The sequence below is a fragment of the Pelophylax lessonae genome (assembly GCF_965119305.1).
Source record: "Pelophylax lessonae genome assembly, chromosome: 6".
NCBI classification, from domain to species: domain Eukaryota; kingdom Metazoa; phylum Chordata; class Amphibia; order Anura; family Ranidae; genus Pelophylax; species Pelophylax lessonae.
In genome coordinates, this window is record NC_138773.1 from 211,085,514 (window position 1) to 211,105,170 (window position 19,657).

General features: G+C 36.7%; 1 protein-coding gene across 4 annotated transcripts in view; it reads right to left on the reverse strand.

Annotated features, from left to right (window-relative positions):
- Positions 1-476: 476 nt before the first annotated feature.
- The window catches only part of SATB2 (SATB homeobox 2), a 289,250-nt gene continuing 270,069 nt past the window's right edge, over positions 477-19,657 (reverse strand). For all 4 annotated transcript variants that reach the window (XM_082261098.1, XM_082261096.1, XM_082261097.1 and 1 more), the window contains one exon: positions 477-1,238. In XM_082261098.1, coding sequence (XP_082117224.1) covers positions 777-1,238 — 462 coding nt within the window. In that variant the 3' untranslated portion in view covers positions 477-776. The remainder of the gene's footprint in view (positions 1,239-19,657) is intronic.

A 19,657-nucleotide genomic window follows, 5' to 3' on the forward strand; every position in this document is an offset into this window, starting at 1 on the left:
CCACCTTGTTGCTTACAGATTAAAACACTTGTCCTTAAACATTAAATGACCTTTTGATGCATCTATATTATATATTTTTATTGCATTTTTTTGTATTTTACTCTGAAAACACATATCTTTAAATAAAAGTTATCCACCATGCGGCCTGAACAAAAGCAGAGACTAAGAAAAAAAAAAAAACATAAATCAAGAATAAACACAAAAAAATAATGAGAACATGAAAAAATCCTTTAACCACTCTATGAGAGCAGGCAGTCCGTCTAGAAGAAAATCAAACGCATCTCATTGGAGAGTGGTTTTAATATGAAGCCCAGTCTTTTTCTGTATGGAATTCATTTCACAGTCTATATGTTGAGAATGAAATGTTTGCTTCCCATGTGATATCAGTAGATATATATATATATATATATATATATATATATATATATATATATATATATATATATATATATATCAATGCATATACACATGTGTATGTGTACTTAAACATATAAATACTTCTCCTTCATTGATTTTATCAATCTTGAGGTCCCGTAATTTGCTTGAATCACCACTGTAAGTGCAAGATGATTGAAGATATAGTTTTAACTAGTTTGCTTCCAGTCAGATCATTTATACACTCAAGTGTCAAGGCAAGTTTCCAAGATAGCAATACAAAAATCTAATTGTTCCATTCACTCTACTTGCTGCAGAGATAGGACATTACAAGTAATAAAAGTCATTTTTCTTGCACGTATGTATTGCTGACATGTTTTTATGTGAGATGGTAAGTTTTATTATCTCTGATCCACCTCAGACAGAGAAGGTTTAGTGTTTCCACTATTTTCTTCACTATGTTCTACATTATACATCTCCTCCATGCTTCCTTCACTGTCGTTCTCCTCTGATTCTGTCAAGAGCTCCTCGTCTTTGTACTCTGCCACATCTACTGCTATACCCAGGTGCTCTTTCAGGATGCCATGGTGTTTGACATGGTAACGCTGGTTTTGAAAAAACTTGATGATGGTGTGTTTAGGGAGATCCAGCTGAGCAGATAAAGTGTGGATGGCCTCTTGGTCTGGGTATAGACCCACATCATGGATGAAACTCTGTAAGATTCCCAGAGCTTCAAGTGAAATTTTGGTACGAGATCTTGGCTTTTTGGTGCAGCTGTCTTCTGATGATGGTGGGACAGGTGGTGCCTCTTCTCGTGGAGGAGAGGTCTCTTTGGCTGGCTGGGCTTGTTGTCCTAAAAGTACCTGATGAAAGAAATACATTTATTGTAACAACGGAATCAATAAGTAATTCAACTTTTATAGAAACAATAAGATGTGTGAATCATTGTGTAGTATGTCCAGTGCATGAACCTGAGAATATTTTTGATACTGGCAGCACCATTATATTTTCGTAAAGGAAACCTGAAATACAGTTAAGTCACGATCTGTTTTAGTTAATAAAATATATACAGATGCAACATTCATTTAAAGCAATGGAAATCTTTTTTTACAGTATAATCACAGGCTGGAGGCAGAGACAAAAACCTAGCTGCTGTGCTACAGGGGTAAGTAAAAAGCTGGGGTAAAGATGGTTAGTACATAGACGGTTTTTAATGTTAGAACTGAACTGCAGGCAGATATATCAGGCAACAAATAATGCAGCTCTGTAATTAATATGACATCACTAAAATAAAAATTTTTTACTTACCGTATAAAAAAAATTCTTGCAGTCTATTGAGGGACACAGGGAAAAACAGTAATATATGATACATGTACGGTTTGTGTGAAGCTCCCTGTAGGAGGTGGACACTGGTAAACATAAAAAATGTTGAAGCCCAGCCCACTATAATCTCACCCCTAGCCATCATACCTCAATTTGCTTAGCAGGTATTTTAAAGGGTTAAATGTGGGAGAGGAAGACTGAGCTGACACATAGACTGCTATAATGAAGAAAGGAGGATCTTTAGCTAATAAATACATCCCATGAGGACCTTTGGACAAACGGGTTACAAGAAAGGGGAACTCTCAGTTTAAGAAATAGAGTGATGTGTGAAGCAAAGGAATCAGTATTAGAAAACAGAAGCTGCACATTATGGGGAGGGAAGTTCAGATGCATGGATCCTCTAACAAGAGTTTGAGTCCTGCTTGGCATAGTGTATATGCTAGGAGACTGATAATGTCATCTGGCATAAGGAAATACACTTCAATAGTGAGAGATGAAGTCTTAGAATGCTTCTAGAAGAAGGGTCATGTACACTTTATTGAAGTGCAAGGGGGCCAATGTAAAGTCAAACTTATATGTCCAGATAGAAAAGGTTTCTAGTTGAAGTGGAAGGGAGAGAAGAATTTCCATCCCATCCAGAAACCAGTTTAAGAAAATGAAATCTGTTAAAACAAGGCTACCAACTGTGCTTACTCCAGAATCCTGAGTCTGCAACTCAGAATAAGAAACAAACAAGTATTGATGAGGGATGTAGGCTAATGTTAACAGAATTGCCATAAATCTAATAATCACTCAGGGAGAGAATGAGATAGTGTTTATAATACACAAGAGAGGAGATGACACTTAGTATAACGGGAAACTTTGTAAGAAATTACATTGCCCAATAAAATATACATGTGTAGGGAATGTATGCAATTAAAATATTTCCATGGGACTATTAAGATATGGGACTAGTTTGTTTTTCCAAGTTTGTCAAGATTGTTTCCTGTTTCTCAGAGAACAAAATCCTGTGTGCCTTCATATCATACTAAAGCTAAATGATATGTTTTGTAATTAAGATTACCCATTTTTATTTAGGGCTGATGTATAGGTGGTTGCCAGTTACCAGACTATGCGTCTTTAAGGGTTGTGGCTTTGGTATGCTAAGTCGGCTCACTTCTTTATGTCATGAGATAGGCTTAATGAACTTGGAGGTTTTCAGTACATGCTCTAGCGCAGGGATCTCCAAATTATGGCCCTCCAGCCATTGCAGTACTACACGTCCCATGAGGCATTGTAAAACTCTGTCATTCATAGACATGACTAGGCATGATGGGAATAGTAGTTCCTAAACAACTGGAGGGCCATAGTTTGGAGACCCCTGCTCTAGACATCAAGTCACCAAATAGCAACCAGAGTTATTAACGAGTAGGGAAGCATCATCACATCGGAGCGGGTTTAGTTCCATTCAAACCCTTTCATCAGAAAGATTTGATTGTGCCACTTGGACCAAACAGAGATTCCACAATGATAGTGACTGGAAGGAATTTGTATAACAAAGCCTGAGAGGGCACAAGGGGGAGACTTTGACTGGGGGGGGGGGCATGACAGTGGAGAGTGGTAATATTGGATAAGCTTGTGGGTGGGGAATCTACCCAGTTTATGATGCTTGATTTGGTATTGTTGTTCTGAATATGTGCCTGTGAGTTATATTGAATATGTGCCTGTGAGTTATATTTCACTTAGTTCTGTAATTATTTATTTATTTATTACAGGTACGTATATTGCACGATCAATTTAGGTAGCGCCTCATATATACAGTATATTGCACATTCTCATCGGTCCCTACCTTCAAGTATCTTATAAGGTGAAATATTAGTGCAATATTTTCTTAGTATTGCTGTTAATCTTTGCCTGTAATTTTTATAGTATATAAATATAGAGTATTGTTTTATCCAATTTCCTTACAAGTAGCTAGGCTGTTCATTTTAATTCTAATCTTTTTCATCTACAGTTTTGGATGTGTATTGCATTGCTGACCTACCCTAACAAACGGTGAGAAGTGGGAGAGGAATAATAATATTGATATCATTTATTAATGTTCATATTATTATTTGTTTATTCACCCCTCATTTTCTTCCATCTTTTACAGTAGTGCACTGATACATCTCAGTGAGAATCTATGAAGTATTTCAAGATGGGGAAACTAGGAGTCAGTCAGTCCTGTTAATTCTGAAAGTTCAAGTCAGGTGATATTTATTGACCAAATAGGTCAAAAAGATTTATTTTTAGAGGTTTTAGAAGATATAAGCACCACTAGTGTGTAGTAATCCTAAGATCACATGGACTCTGTAGTAAAAAAAAGGATATGTATACCCCAAGCCAGACTTCAGCTAACATAAGAGGATGAAGTCCTAGGGTAATGGCAGCCTGCATAATTCAGAAGTATGTATACTGGAGTACAGGAATACAGAAAATATAGAAAAAAATTGAAATATTAAAGTAAAAGTGCAGGTAAACAGTCCACATGGAAGAAAGGTGTTCATCATCTATAAGGTAGTGTAGCTGTACCAGCTTTAGGGCAAAATTCTGCTATGTCCACAGCACACCTTCTAGGGTGATGTGGACGCCCATAATGAGAATCAGTACATTTGGTCATACCACTGTTAAGAGTATCACCAAATAGATATCGTTGCTAAAAGGGCAAGTCAATTAGATGTTGTTTTAAAGTATCATCTATGCTTCAAGCATCTAGCAACAGTGCCCTGCGCATATGTACAGATGTAGCTACCCTGCCTGACACTTACTTGAAGGGCCTCATGCATAGGTAAAAGAAGCTATAAAACTTGTGTATGACAAGCTGAGGTGAAAGAATCTTATTAAAAGATGGGATCCGTTCAGACATGGTTTCAAAAATTAAAGAAAATGGCAGAGAGTTGTTCCAGCTAGCTTAAACCAGGACTTAAAAAAGGTCTCTAACGGAACATTAGTGAATTCCCTAAATGTATAGACATTATCCACTAACGCAAAAAGATGTCCATTGGGGTGGCACATTGGAGAGTCCAAAAATGGTAGGGACCAATTGTTATGGAATTCCCTATCCAGGTGAAAATGCTTCTTCCTATGATTAGGAGGAAGCCATGATAGCATAGTAAACTCCCAGTCTTTACACAGGACGTTTTCTCAGAAAGGAAGATACAGGAAAGGTCTTTGAAGACTAGGTATATCCGACATAGTGCCTGTGCTCTAAATAATGAGAGAGCTCTTTTGGCTAATGGACCGTATATACCACTGCTCTAAAGCTTAGGCAACACTCTGCAACTGGGGAGAGCCCAGTGGGGTCAAGGTACAACCTCCATGGCAGTGCTATGGATTAGATCAGGGGTGTCAAACTCAATTTAATCAAGGGCTGCACCAGCAATATGATTGCCCTCAAAAGGGTGGTTGTATCTGTAAGACTAGATGTTCAGAGCATCCCCTACCCTTCCATAAGACGTCAGAAGCCTCCCCACCATTAGAAGTTGAGTCCCCTACCCTCCCTTAAATTACAGTGCACCACCCTTAACTTGTGCTTCTTCTGGGAAGAAGCTAGAGGCAGTGCTGGAAAGCAGAAAGCACAGGGTCTGGAGGAGGGCTGGAGCTCTCCTGCAGCTGCAGGAGAGGTACGAGGGCAACATGAAATGACCTGGAGGGCAGGTTTCGGCCCGCGGGCCTTGTGTTTGACACATGTGGATTAGATGATCCAGATATCTACTGTGTAGAGACCAGCTCAAGCAGCTTAATAAAAGTTTTTACCGAGGAGCAAAAACATCCACAATGTACTGAGAATGTCGACAGAAGAGAAAAAATAGTAAAAATATACACAGTTTTCCTCAGCAGAGGAAAGGTGTTCAATATCCCAGGGCACTAGTAAAATACTGAGGCATGATTGTAAGGAGTGAGGTTGTAGTGGGATGGCCTTCAACAGTTGTTCTGTTTACCAGTGTCCACTTCCTGAAGGCAGCTGCATATACCCACACAGCTATGATTGTCTATGTCCCTGTGTCTCTCAATGGAGGATAAAGTAGCTATCATTTTTCAAATGTAAACAGTGTACATACCTATATTTAACTGTACAATAGTCTCCTGTAGTCTACTGTACAGTTTGTACAGAATGCTCAGACAGGGAAAGGGAGAAGCAGCACAAAGAGCCAATCAGGTGTGATATAGTACAAGGGGCTTGCGGATAGGAAGAATCAGTGACAGAAAGAGGACCTCATCAGTGTACTGCTTCTCCTTTCAATGCCCCTTTAAAGGGTAGGGTGGTAAATCCCAGGACTGGGTGGACAGAAATACAAATCCTTTGGCAAGTAAAACAGCTGTCATACACATTTTTCATTTGTGTATTTAGCATGTCCACTCTTTGCCTTAACTGTACAGCAGCATCAATTCTGTTAGGTACATTTGCAAACAGTTTTTATGGCACTTGCCAGGTAGATTGGTCAAACAATTTACTAGATTCTTCCATAAATTTAGGCTCAGTTGCTTTCTGTATTCCCAGATAAACACAATGATGTGTTTCAGTGAAGTGTATCAGAACTCTGTAGGGACCATACCATTTCTTCCAGGACTCCATGTTTTACTTCCTGCTTAAGAAAGTTTATGACTTTAGCTGTATATTTGAAGTCAGTGTCCTGCTGCAGAATGAATCTGGGATCAATCAGATGCCTGCCTCATGGCATTGCATGGTGGATAAACAGCTGCCTACATTTGTTAGCTCTGAAGATGCCATTATTTTTAACCAAATCCCCAACATCATGTGCAGAAATGCAGCCCCACACTTGCAAGGAACCTCCACCTTTCCTGTTGCCTGCAAACACACATTCATGTCCTGCCCTCCAGGTCTTTGTTAAACAAACTGTCTTCTCTTACAGCCAAATATTTCACATTTGGACTACCGTAATCTGCCCAAAACACATGCTGCTGTTTTTCTGCAGACCGTGTCCTGTGTTTTCTTGCATAGATCTGTCACTTTGCCTTATTTCCATGTAGACAGTAGGGATTTTCCAAAAAGACCACCTCTGACCAGACTTCTCCTATAAAAGGTTTTATAGGGTCTTACTGGTTTCTGCCAGGTCTGAGTTGATGGTGCCACTGAACATCTTTTGATTGTGAAGGGAAGTCAGCATGTTATGTCTTTCATCTTGTCTTAGCACTGCATTTTTGGTACTCAACAAAGCTTCTGTCAGAAAAACATGGACAGCACATCTGGAAACACCTGTTTTTCTTGAAAATTTTGCCTGTGAGGGGGCTTGTTAATGCAGTAAGACCACCCTGTGCCTTGTTGCTGTGCTCAGTCCTGCCATTGTGTAAGCCTTTTTCCTCCGAACTGTCTTCAGCAAACTCATCTTGTTAGTATAGCATGTATTTTCCTCACCCAGTTTCATTCTTCCCACACAGCTGATTCTGTTTAATTTAATGATTGTGTTTTAACCTACATGTTATCCTTTTAATTATTATCACATGTTTTGGGCTATATGCATCCAAAATTCTTAACTGCGTGCAAGTGTACCTGGGAGAACTGATGATGATGTTTTAAATGGTGGACTCATCAAATAATGATTTAATTTTTTTTTTCTGTTTATGCACTTTATAGGTTGTCAATTGATAGATAAAAACGATGAATTTCATTTTTAATACAGTTTTAATACCCTGATCAATACTACAGCATACAAATTGTTTTCATGGCATAGAATTTCCTGTGTGTATATTTTCCACCTAAATTTGCTAGCTATATGTTTTGCTACCAGGATAATTTATAATGCATCCAACCTATACCAGGACTACTGAGTACCTGGGGTTCCTATCCATGCCATGGTATGCTCCCACTAAGGTACATATTATATGTGGTACTTATTTACCCATTTAATTTAACCTTTCTTTTTCTTTCTAAATATAAAGGTATATACATTCACCTTACAGCGCACAAGAGCACCCTTCATAGAAACACCTCATGCAGTCTAATTGCTCAGTCCCTAACTTCTGTTTCTTTAGGAGTCTAGCACGAAGGCATTCCTGAGGAGCACAGCGCATGAAAACCTACTTGCCAGTGAAGTCTTGTACTCATTCCCTGATATAATCAACCACTATTAATAAAACATGTGAGTAGGAAAGAGTATCGGCTTGTTTGCTAAAAGTTGACTACATTAGATAAAGCGTCTCGCCTTCAATCTCTGTGTGCTTAAATATGTTTTGAAGGGGAGAATGGAAAGCAGCTGGGACCCATGTGTAAAATATAATAGTCACTGCCTGGAGGGAAGGAAGTGAGATATTGAATGAACGAGTTTAGGAAAGTATATAATGTACTGTATCATTATGCCAGTGATCTGGATTACATATAATAAGCACTAGTTTAGTGGTATTTTTCTATCAGACAAGGAATTAATAGGAAGCTTGAAGGGGTTACTGACACAAGCCTTCTGAAAAATATTCTTATTGTTTCAGATGGATGAAGAGATGTGTGCTGTTCAGGTGACCAGGAATGTGCGTGTCCAGCAAAACCAAAGCTTTTAGTTTTGTGAGTCCTAAATTGTACTTGGTTTTGGCCAGACATCAATCATATATGGTTATTCCCCCCACAGATTTTGTCTGCCGTGACACACGTCATGGTGGTCGTCTGGTAAAACATGCCACCCTCAATAAGAATAGGAACCAGAAAATATTACTATTTACTGGATAATGGGGCTAAAGCCACATAATTACTTTGCTCTTGTTTTGACTAATATATAATCAGAAGCAATCTTTTGTGCTTAACATTGACGGAAATGTAATGAAACTGGAACACAAGGAAAACAATTGGCATTAAGTTGGTTGTAACCATGAGATGCCAGTTAGAAGTTAGAATCATGGAATCATAGAGTTTATATGATCAACAAATTTCCTCAGCACTTATCTTATCCCAGTATAAAAAATTACAATGGTGGCCCCATCCTAAGGATCCTAAGTTATCCTAAAAATGGTATACAATATCACCCAATGTAGCAACCATTTAAATTCAGTCATTGGTATTATAATAGTTGGAATATAAATATTCACTACAGGGAAACAGCTGTATCCTTTGTCTTGTATATCTTTATTATCCCTGAGTGTATAACAATATGCTGTAGATTTCAAGTTAAGGATTTCTATTAATGTGAACCTTTTGTATAAAATGAATAAGAATAAACAATGCAGGCACCATTAATGCTTGCCATACACAATCCAGAAAATCTCAGTTCCTAATCCTTTTTTTTCCTTTGGGGGGGGGGGGGGTTAGAAACATAACCAATACTGAGCTCATCACTAGGCTCTGAGCAGTAGATACATAAAAAATTGTGTTGATTTACTAAAACTGGAGATTGCAAAATCTGGTGCAGCTGTGCATGGTAGCCAATTAGCTTCTAACTTCAGCTGGTTCAATTAAGCTTTGATAATAAAACATGGAAGCTGATTGGTTTCTATGCAGACCTGCACCAGATTTTGCACTTTCCCCTTTTAGTAAATCAACCCCAGTGTGTCAAATGGATATGCTAAGGGAGTTCTGGTCACTTGCAAAACTAGTAACCAGATGCCCTTATGTATGACAAACCTAAAGTGGGTTTCTCATGTCACTGATCAGTTTTAAAGGGCACTTAGGGTGTCTGAATTCTGGATGAAATTGTACAGCAGACAACCTTAAACAGCAACATTGTCAGTCTGAGGAGAGGTTAGTGTTAGATTGGCTAGAAGATTTAGATGGACTTCGCTAACAGATTGAAGATGAACTCCAGCTAACACTTTATAACTGTTACAGCAAACAGTTTGTTATTTTTGGGGGAAATGTTTTTTTTTATAAATAAAATAGTTGACAACTGTAAGCTTCCCTGGTAATGTTAAATGGTTTACATCAACCCTCTAACTGCTTGTTTGTATGGACAGCTGAAAGTAAGATGAAGAATACCAAACTTACTAGCTGGATTACCAAGTGAAAATAAACGAAAAGCAAAATAGAAAAGAAGAAGAAATCTAAATGCAGCCATCACAGCTAAGAATTGATTATGATGTCATTTAATATTTTTGTTGTTGGGTTTTCTGCCACTTTAATCTCAACTTGAGCCTAGAGCTTTCATCGCATGATACCATATATGTTAGTTTATACTCTTTGTTCAGAGTCAGTTTTAGACCAGAGGGTAAAGACCAAGACTCATGCCAATTTCTGCTTTTTCAAGACTGCGTTACTACATTTGGATCATACTGGCCTGTTGAGGAACAGAAGAATCTGTTTAAACTTTCTCATCGCTGACTATACATGCAGATGGCCAAACTTGCAAGTTTTAAACTTCAAGGCTGCTTGGGAATCATAATATGATTGCAAAATGTGGCCATCGTCTAGCTTTTCTATTCTGGGTGAATATTGATTGGATGGAGGAGAGCGCTTCACCCCTTGCACATGCCAATTTAGCTTATCTTTGTTCACTATACTGTATATAAATAACTGATCGCATTGAATCAAACACCTCATTTGAGAAGATTTCTTTAAAATTAAAACACTGGCTTTGGAATTTTGATAACAGCATTAAACTTTGTTTCAATCAACCGCTTTGTAATACAGAACGCAGAAAAATCCATGTAAGAGACAAGTTAATCACTATCTTTCTGAAACTACAGAGCTCAAACACCCATGAGAGTCTGTATATTATTAAATAGAAGTATATATATATATTTACAACGAGAAATTGTTGAGTACAGGTGTTACATTACATTTTTACTTCGGGCAGGTTTATTATTACTTTGGCTTTCTTTTTTTTGTTACTGTTTCTCCTTGCGGGTTCTTGCAGAAAGAAGAAAATAAAAGCACGTCCTTCAATATAAAAAGAGCGTGTCAGGAAAAATCAATAGAAGCGTGCAAAATGGTAGGAAGTCAGACATGGAAATATGTGTTCAATTTCATCCAGCCCGCGGTCCACTTTTCCTTTAATATTGTATATGTTGCTCATGGCAGATTTGGTATATTATTATAATACAACACAGGGTAATAATTGTCTTGCAACAAGATTTTATGAAATGGAGATGGTGTTGGGATAGAATGTTATAAATTCTTACTCTGGATTGAAGGTGTTCTGATTCTTACAAACAAGGCTGACCTCCCATATTCTGCAACAACTAGAAATGTGCTCCAAGGGGCAGCCATTTTGTAATTGACAACTTATCAGATAGATGTTGGACTAATATATTAAAGTGCTTTGATGGTCTTTGTTGCCCTACAGCAACTGATAATATTTTCCCACTGAGTCTCTCAAATCACAATGATCTGGCACATAATTCGATATACATACAGTATATATGGGCAAACTATAAAGGTATAATTTACCAAAGGAGAATTAAATTTTAACGTAGCACAGCAAATGTTTGTTTACTATAGCGAATAAGGTAAAGCCATGTCCACTAAGTTGATCATGTTCAAGGCACATGAATTAAAAAAACAAATTTTTTGTATGCATATATCTAGAAGAGTATAATGAAGGCAGATTCCTCTTATTTTCTAAGCAAATCTAACATTTACACTCCAAAGGGAAAACTCTCTACTTGTTTAATAAATCAACCCCAATGTGTGCAAGCTCCACGTTCAGTGCCTCAAAATTTTACATAATGTAAATGACAACAGACATTTTTAAAAAGGCTATTTATATTAAGGATTTATTTAAGGATTTTATTGTGAAATTTAATTTTCAATTTGATATTTAAAAGGACATATTTTTTACACTCCGATTAAGGGTTAATTATCAGAATATTAAAGTGTGATTTGCCTATGATTACTATGTCAAATTGTTTAAACTTTTATATGCATTTTTTGAATTGCTGATTGTCTAGATTAGAAGCAGTAGTCTAAGCTAGACAATTAGCTATCTCCTGTTCTACCTGTTGAGCTGAATATGGCAGCTCACCGGCACTTCCCTTAACTATTGTTGGTCTATGGGCAATTAATATAGCAGAGTTCCAAGTAAAACCCCTTCTCCCCTATCCTGCCCGGCCATCGGCACTATGTGCTGATGCGTCTTCTTTCTTTCCGGTTATGATGAGAATAGAGAGGTGATGGACACCCCTAGCAGTTCAAGTGGGGAAAAAAAGCCTAAATAAAATGTTTGAGGAAAGCATAAATTAAAATAAATGTTTAGCGTAATGTGACAGGTGGAAAGGAAAGGTAGAAAGAACATTTTTTATGTTATTTACCTATACAGATGTGATATTTTTTATAAGATGGGGGTGAACTATAGGAAGGTCTTTCCTTCTACTTTAACACACAGAATATTAACAAATATTCCCACAAACTACTAACTTCTTGTTAAAATAAATGTCCATTAAAAAAAAAAAAAAACTGTAGGTTGTTTATGTCCAGCAAAATACTAAAAAAATATGAAATGCCCCACATTCTTGTAACAATTCTAAAAAAAATTGTTTGAATATATACTTTTGCATGTAACACAACTTGAGAGTTTGGCATCTCTCCACCTATAAATAGCCATTCATTTAAAACTTGCTAAATATTTACTACCTGGTAAAATGCTATAAGTAATATTACTACAATTTTAAATGGTATGCAAACTCTAAGCCCCCTTTCACACATGCTGTCCGTTTGTCTGTTTTTCATCCATCCGTTGACGGATGAAAAACGGACATCAATGTATCTCTATGTAAAACGGATGACAACGGATGATCATCAGTTAACATCCGTTTTCATCCGCTTCCGTCAATGTCCGTTTTTTTGAACGGATGAATGCCCTATTTTTCATCCGTCAAAAAAACGGATCGGACGATAAACGGATGACAACGGATGAAAAACGGACGACAACGGATGAAAAACAGATAACAACTGACAAAAAACGGATGAAAAACGGATAACAACTGATGAAAAACTGATGAAAAATGGATGACAAATGGATGAAAAACGGATGGAAAACTGATACATTTTGACGTGACTGAACTGATGAACTGAACGGACCGTATGTGTGAAAGGGGCCTAACAAAGAACTCTTTTGCTCCAATTGGTCTGGTAAATATACTTGATGATATTCTATTTACTCTGCCTCTGCTACGCTTTTATCCATTAGCATGATATCCAGCTATGAGGTACACACCACCCCTACATGTTATGGAGAAGAGGGAGGGGTATTCTGTTATCCTGTATTAGGGTGACAACTCTGCTGTTATATAAATAAAGTAAGCAAGTGTTGTCACCCCAGGCTAATAAGCATGGTACTGGTGAGATCCATTCCCAAGGCCTGAAAAATAAAAGCAGCCACTACATCACATGGTAAGCTATAATATGTTTGTTCCTGGGTTTGGATATCCCTAAAATGCCCGATGTTCTGGCAAAATAATAATATAATTTGTTTTCAGAATTTTTCAGAATATCAACCTTTTAAAATCTGAAAGAGACATAACAAATGTAAACATACTGTATTAATTTCAGTATAGATATTCCAATTGAAAGTTGTTGCCACTAGTCTTTCTTGGTTTAGATACATTAGAAGTTTAAAAAAACACAAAGTAAATATCTTTAGAGGTGCCAAACTGCTGCCTTTTAGCTGTCAACAGCATACTTGAGAATAAAGATTACAATGGAGCATCACCATTATAACAGCCCTGTCATTTGTGCAGTGGAAGTCATTGCCAGTTAAGTGTAGCCTTTGATTATAAAGCTTTGCTCTTGCTGCCCGCACTTAAACACAGATGTAGCCTGACTGGTGCGTAAGGACTTCCCCAGTCCTGTCATTAGGAAAACTAGTGGCTTGGGCACAGCAGTAGCTGGCCTGGTGCATATACTGCCACGCTGGTATTTTTTAACAGAGCACAGTCATAAAGAAATCTCTACCGTTATACAAGTGACCAGTGGTGACCTGACACATCCCTCCCCCCTAGCAAAACCACAGCTTTTATGTAATGCCGAGTACTGATACAAACTCTGTGACATAGAGAATCATTCCTAAGATCTGCGGAGGACCTCAATCCGCTAATAAGCCCTTTCACTAAAAAATATGTTTTTCAAATGGTCACTGGATTGGTGAAGTCATCAGAATAGTTCTAAGCATATCATTTGCTCGAGGGAGCAAACAAACGTTTAAACCCCTTTTTATAACAACAGAAAAAAAGGCATAAACAAAAAATGTGGTTTATATTTTCATTTCATTCTAAGGCCTTGAAGACAAATACATTACTGAATAACTATATTTGTCATAAATAAACTTTTTTCAGAAATTCAACACATCCTTTGTAGTTTTAAATATGCATACACGTGCAATAATTTTAGGGTAAACAAATACATGCAATAATCACAACATATGTAAATACATGCATTACTTGCACAGTATGCAAATACATACATTGCTTGCACAGTATGCAAATACATGCAATTGTCATCTATTACCAACCTGGCTTTAGTAAATGTAAATCAAATTAGTTACTATTAGTATTACACATAATACCTTATTATTGTCATTGTGCTGCTTTATTGAAGTATAACTTCAGGCAAACAGCTTAATACATAGTTAAAATACATATGTGTATACCATTCTACCTTGCAACAATCTTGTAAATCTGTATAATGTTAGAGAAGTGCAAATCATAAACTAGCTAAACAGAATCAGAAATGTTATTGCAAGAAAAAGAGTATATGTATTATACTGTATTTCTGAAAAAAAAAAAAAAATACACACACACACACACATATATATATATATATATATATATATATATATATATATATATATATATATATATATAGATAGATCGATAGATAGATAGATAGATAGATAGATAGATAGATAGATATAAACATAGATAAATATATATATATATATATATATATATATATATATATATGTATAGATAGATAGATAGATAGATAGATAGATAGATAGATAGATAGATAGATAGATAGATAGATAGAGATATGTATATATATATATATATATATATATATATATATATATATATATATATATATATATATATATATATATATATATAGATAGATATAGATATATACATATAGATATATACATATATACATATATATTCTTTGTTCAAATTTGTAGACAGAAAGAGGTTGATTTTACTAAGGAGCAAGAGCCTTGCACATGATTGGGAGATTGTGAACAGTCTCTATTTCTTTGGTAAATTCACCCACAATGACAAGGTGTTTGAAAACTGCTCACTTCACTGTGTACAGGCCCTAAATAAGCTATGATATGGTTAGGTATCATGCAACCCTACCCGTCTTGTCCAGGATGCCCCTGCTATTAGCAGGGCACCCTGGAACTTGTAGTCCTATAGCCCCTGGGAGCTACAAGTAACCTGACAAGGCTTTATGCAGAGTCATTGTAGCTTTGTAGAACATGGTGATCGAAGCAGATTACAATCTGCTTTTGGAACTGCATAAGCACTGGTGGTCTTGTACAGAAAACCATAACCTCAGTGTTCAAAATAAATTCATTTCAGTGACCCTTTGCCTTAATCTCCCAGAAGTTATTCTTAAAAGTAGCTAAACAGTTCAGCACCCCATGCACCCCTCCCTTTTTCTGCTTTCACCCTATGACCAGCTGTTTCTTAGTTAAGAATGTACCACAAGCTACCCCCATGGCTTCCTGAATGCCTTTGTACCTTATCTAGATGGGATCTAGGTACGCAGAGCAGAAATTAGAGAAACTAAATGCAGAAATTAGGAAGGCCAAACACAAACCACACTCTTGGCGTTTGACGTGCATTAACCCTTTCGAGACAGGTAAGTATGCTCACCTCTCTTCTTCCAAAAGTGTAGTATTACTCCTAAATTGGCAAGAACTAGTACTCCTAAAGGAAAGAGGGCCGATTCTGTCGTTATTTATTCTTTACATAGTAGCAAAATTTCCATCATGTAAAATGGTTATGCTAAAGTAGGTACATAAACCATAATTCATAAAAATGCAGTACTGTGGTAAACTATAAACTGATCATGGCATGTTTGATAAATTAGATTTAGGCCTAAAGGTGCCCATAGACACCAGATGGTGTCTAGACACGCAAACACAATCAAAGTGTCTAAAGGTTTTTCATAAACATGAATGCTCAGGTTGGCAAGGCATACATGTTGATGTAAGAAGGAAGGGAAGGATATAAAGACAACCCCAGCATCAGATTATTTCAAGGGGAAAGCACGAATATTCTGCCAGGATCTCCCCTTGAAGAGTGTAAACCAGAGTTGTCTGGAGGGGTTGAGGAGTGCTCACAGACAATCATTTTCAGATATGACTGTAAATAACTGTATGGGGCAAAAATCACCCTGTGTCTGTTTGTAAGTAAAGCTACAAAGAAGAGTTTTAATCACTCACCAGTTTAAAATTAACTCTTTACTAATAAGAATCACATCTGTATCCTTCTGAAATCCATCTGTTACAAATAAGGTGATTGCCAGCTAGAGGTTAACCTCAAGCTACTGAGTGGTTAAAAGACTCCTTTTTAGTTATGTCTAAAGAAATACTTGTTTTGCATTATTCGTGATTCACTTTAAAAAAATATTTTAAAAACATATAATTAACCTAATAATATAAAATAAAACTTTATTTTGAAGTTGACCACTCTGAAGTGTCACAGACAATTTCCACAAGAATAAAAAATTATTGGGACAAGCTTGCAATAGGTTAGACTATTTCTGTAAATCAGGGACAGCTGGCAATGATATGTCTCCAACGATTAACAACAAATTTCGAAATAAGCAGGGAGCATCTCTGAAAATCATAGAGAGAGTTGGCAATGATGCAGGAGAATTGAATTTACATATACTTGCTATACAAACACTGTTAAATGTAATACTAATAATAAAATAACTAATCTATAAATACTTATCTGCCTCACTCATTTATCAGCTGCAATACACTGTATTTTAGGTTACTTCTTGGGGAGATATTTTAACCTATTTGGCCAGCTAGAAGTCACCTGTATAACACACTGGCACTCTTAGGGTTAAAGTGCTTTCATCCTATAAACGGGGAACGCTAATGGTTCTACAGGAAGGTCGCCTTGCAATCTGCTGAAAGGTTTTGATTGAAAATATTATTGAGCGACTCTGCATCACTTGGCTTCCTGTTTATTATATTTCATAGGTAGGGTAGGTGCCAAGACATTAAACTGCCAATAAACTATTAATACCGATTTCCTTCTCCACTCTTCATCACCAATGCAAATACAGGCCAGCTAAGAACAGCACAGTAGGGATGCAAATCTTAATGCTGACATGGAAATTTGCATGGTTTTAGTTCTCTGCCTTTCTCCTATACAGTAAGGGTTTTTTTTTAACGCAGAAAGCAGCCAGCAAATGCATGTATTTTTAGAGCTGCGCCCTTCCATCTGTACAAAAATGGCAACCACATTAACCATATTCATTTAATAATTTTGGTGTCACAAGTTTTCATATGAAGCTTCACACAACAGTTCTTAGGTCTATATTTTTTTGTAATTTTTTGTATTACACAACAGTTCTTGCTATGTTTATGCCTAAAATAATGTACAGTCTATGTCTGTTTAGTATGTACTATTATGGCAGATAACTATCCTCTCTTTCTCTCTCACTCTCTCTCTCCCTCTCTCTATTTCTCTCTCTCACTTCATATATCAGGAAGGATGGTGCACACTGTGTCTGTTTAGTATGTACTATTATGGCAGATAACTATTCTCTCTCTCTCTCGCTCTCTCTCTTACACTTCTTCTCTCTCTCTCTCTCTCTCTCTCTTTCTTTCTCTCGCTCTCTCTCTCTTTCTCTCTCTCTCTCTCTCCTTCTCTCTCTCTCTTTCCTTCTCTCTTTCTCTCTCTCTCTCTGGCTCACTTTCTCTTTCTCTCCTTCCCTCTCTTTCTCTCTCTCTCTCTTTCTCTCCCCCTTTCTCTCTCTCTTTCTCTCTCTCTCTCTCTTTCTCTCTCTCTCTTACTCTCTCTCTTTCTCTCTCTCTTTCTCTCCTTCTTTCTCTCTCTTTCTCGCTCTCTCTCTTTCTCTCTCTCTCTCTTTCTCTCTCTCTTTCTCTCTCTCTCTTTCCTTCTCTCTCTCTGTCTCTCTCTCTTTCTTTCTCTCCCTTCATATATCAGGAAGGAGGGTGTACACTTGTTAAAAGTGGAAAATCTTCTTAAAATGTACCAAAATAATTTTACAGATTTATAATTATTATAAACCTCTAGCATTATTTCTTCAAAAGTTTTTTAAACAGTAAATACAATATAATGCACATTTTGACATATCATGTGAAAGTTCTAAGTATCATAAAATAGAACACTATAAATTTGCAGAATAGTGTGCTTTATTATAGGTTACCATATAACAAAGATAATAAAATAATGCATGTGATAGTTTTACTGTTAATAGATTTAGTTTTATAACTGTGTATAAATACACTTATCGTTATATCAAAGAAACAGGCTCTCATCACTACCAACATGAGTAGCTAGAGAATAAGGATGATGAAGAAAGGTAAATCATTTTCAAAAGGGTGATTTATTATATATATATATATATTTTTCCTAATGTATCTACTTTTATTTAATTTTAACCCAATGAACTACATACACTTAAAATCATAACTACACTCTTGTTTTGCACCAAAACATTGATGGCCTAGTTACACTGTCACTTTTTAATACATGCTAAAATTCATGTGTCATAGTTCCCTATAATCAAAGGTAGTTACTATTCCCATCTCAGTACTGCAGTGTAGCATATTTTTAAAAATATAACATGTCCAATTTGTTCTGCATTTTAGTGTGTTCAGAGGCCCATAGAAGTCACTGGCAACACTTTAAACATTCACACATTTTAATGAGGTGAAAATGGATACTAACAAACCTTAGTCGGTTACTGTTATCCCTATTCATTACAAATTCCAAATTCAAAGTGCATTGAAAAATGTATCAAAAAGCACATCAATGCACAAACGAAAGGCATGTCAATAATAAGCATAGATCCAAATGGACCCTAGAAGGCTGGTCCTTAGAGTGCCAAAAAAAAAATGAAATTCTGATATAAGTGAATCAGCATGACAACCAAGCAAAGGGAATTTTAAAGGAGAACTAAAGTCCCACTTTCATAAACTGCGAGCAGACAGGTTCTTTATTGCAGAAGACACATGCAAGGTCTCTTCTTCAATAAAAGAAACCCACCTGCCTACTCGCAGTCTTCTTTAGAATGTACACTAAGCAGCTCAGTTTACATTCCAGCACAGGGCCTGTGTGCCAGGATAGCTGAGCTCCGGTGCGTGCGCAGAAGTGATGTCACACCAGGCCAGCCCAGACAGGCTCTGCAGACAGGCAAAGCCCAACACCTTGAAGAAACTGGGTAGAAGATAACAGGACTGGGGAGGAACGTTGGACCATTGAAGGAAAGGTAAGTATCATGGAGTTTAGTCCCACTTTAAGCAGAGATTGTCAATGGTGGCCTACCTAGATTTTTTGGTACAAGTTCCCTGCAAATAAAGAAAAAAAGGAGAATAAATTGATTTAATAAAAAATAAATAAATAAAAAATGTGTTGTGCTGGAGTGCAGCTTTAAATTTTTTTTTATATTAAACTATATTGAAAGACCGAAGAGACAATAAAAGGGAGTATTCAGTCTTTACAACATTATATCAATGTGTTAGGGCACGTTCACACCAGCAGGTGAGCTGATCGCGTGGCCCCTAAAGTGCACTAGGGAGAACAGTGCTGTTGTGCACTATTCATTATTTTTACTTTTTTGTTATATTATTATTGAATAGTGGAAAAGTTCTTATCACCACAGCACAGTGTGATGAAGTAGACTGTCAAAACACGCTGCTCTGAATAAAAGTACTGCATGCCATACTTTTTTGCACACACTACTGCAGTAGAATGGTATAAATTGGCATGATACAGTATACGTTGAGTGAATGGGCACTAAATGACGTTAGTATAGCAGATCAGGTATCTGAAAGGTTTTTCTCTGCACTTCATT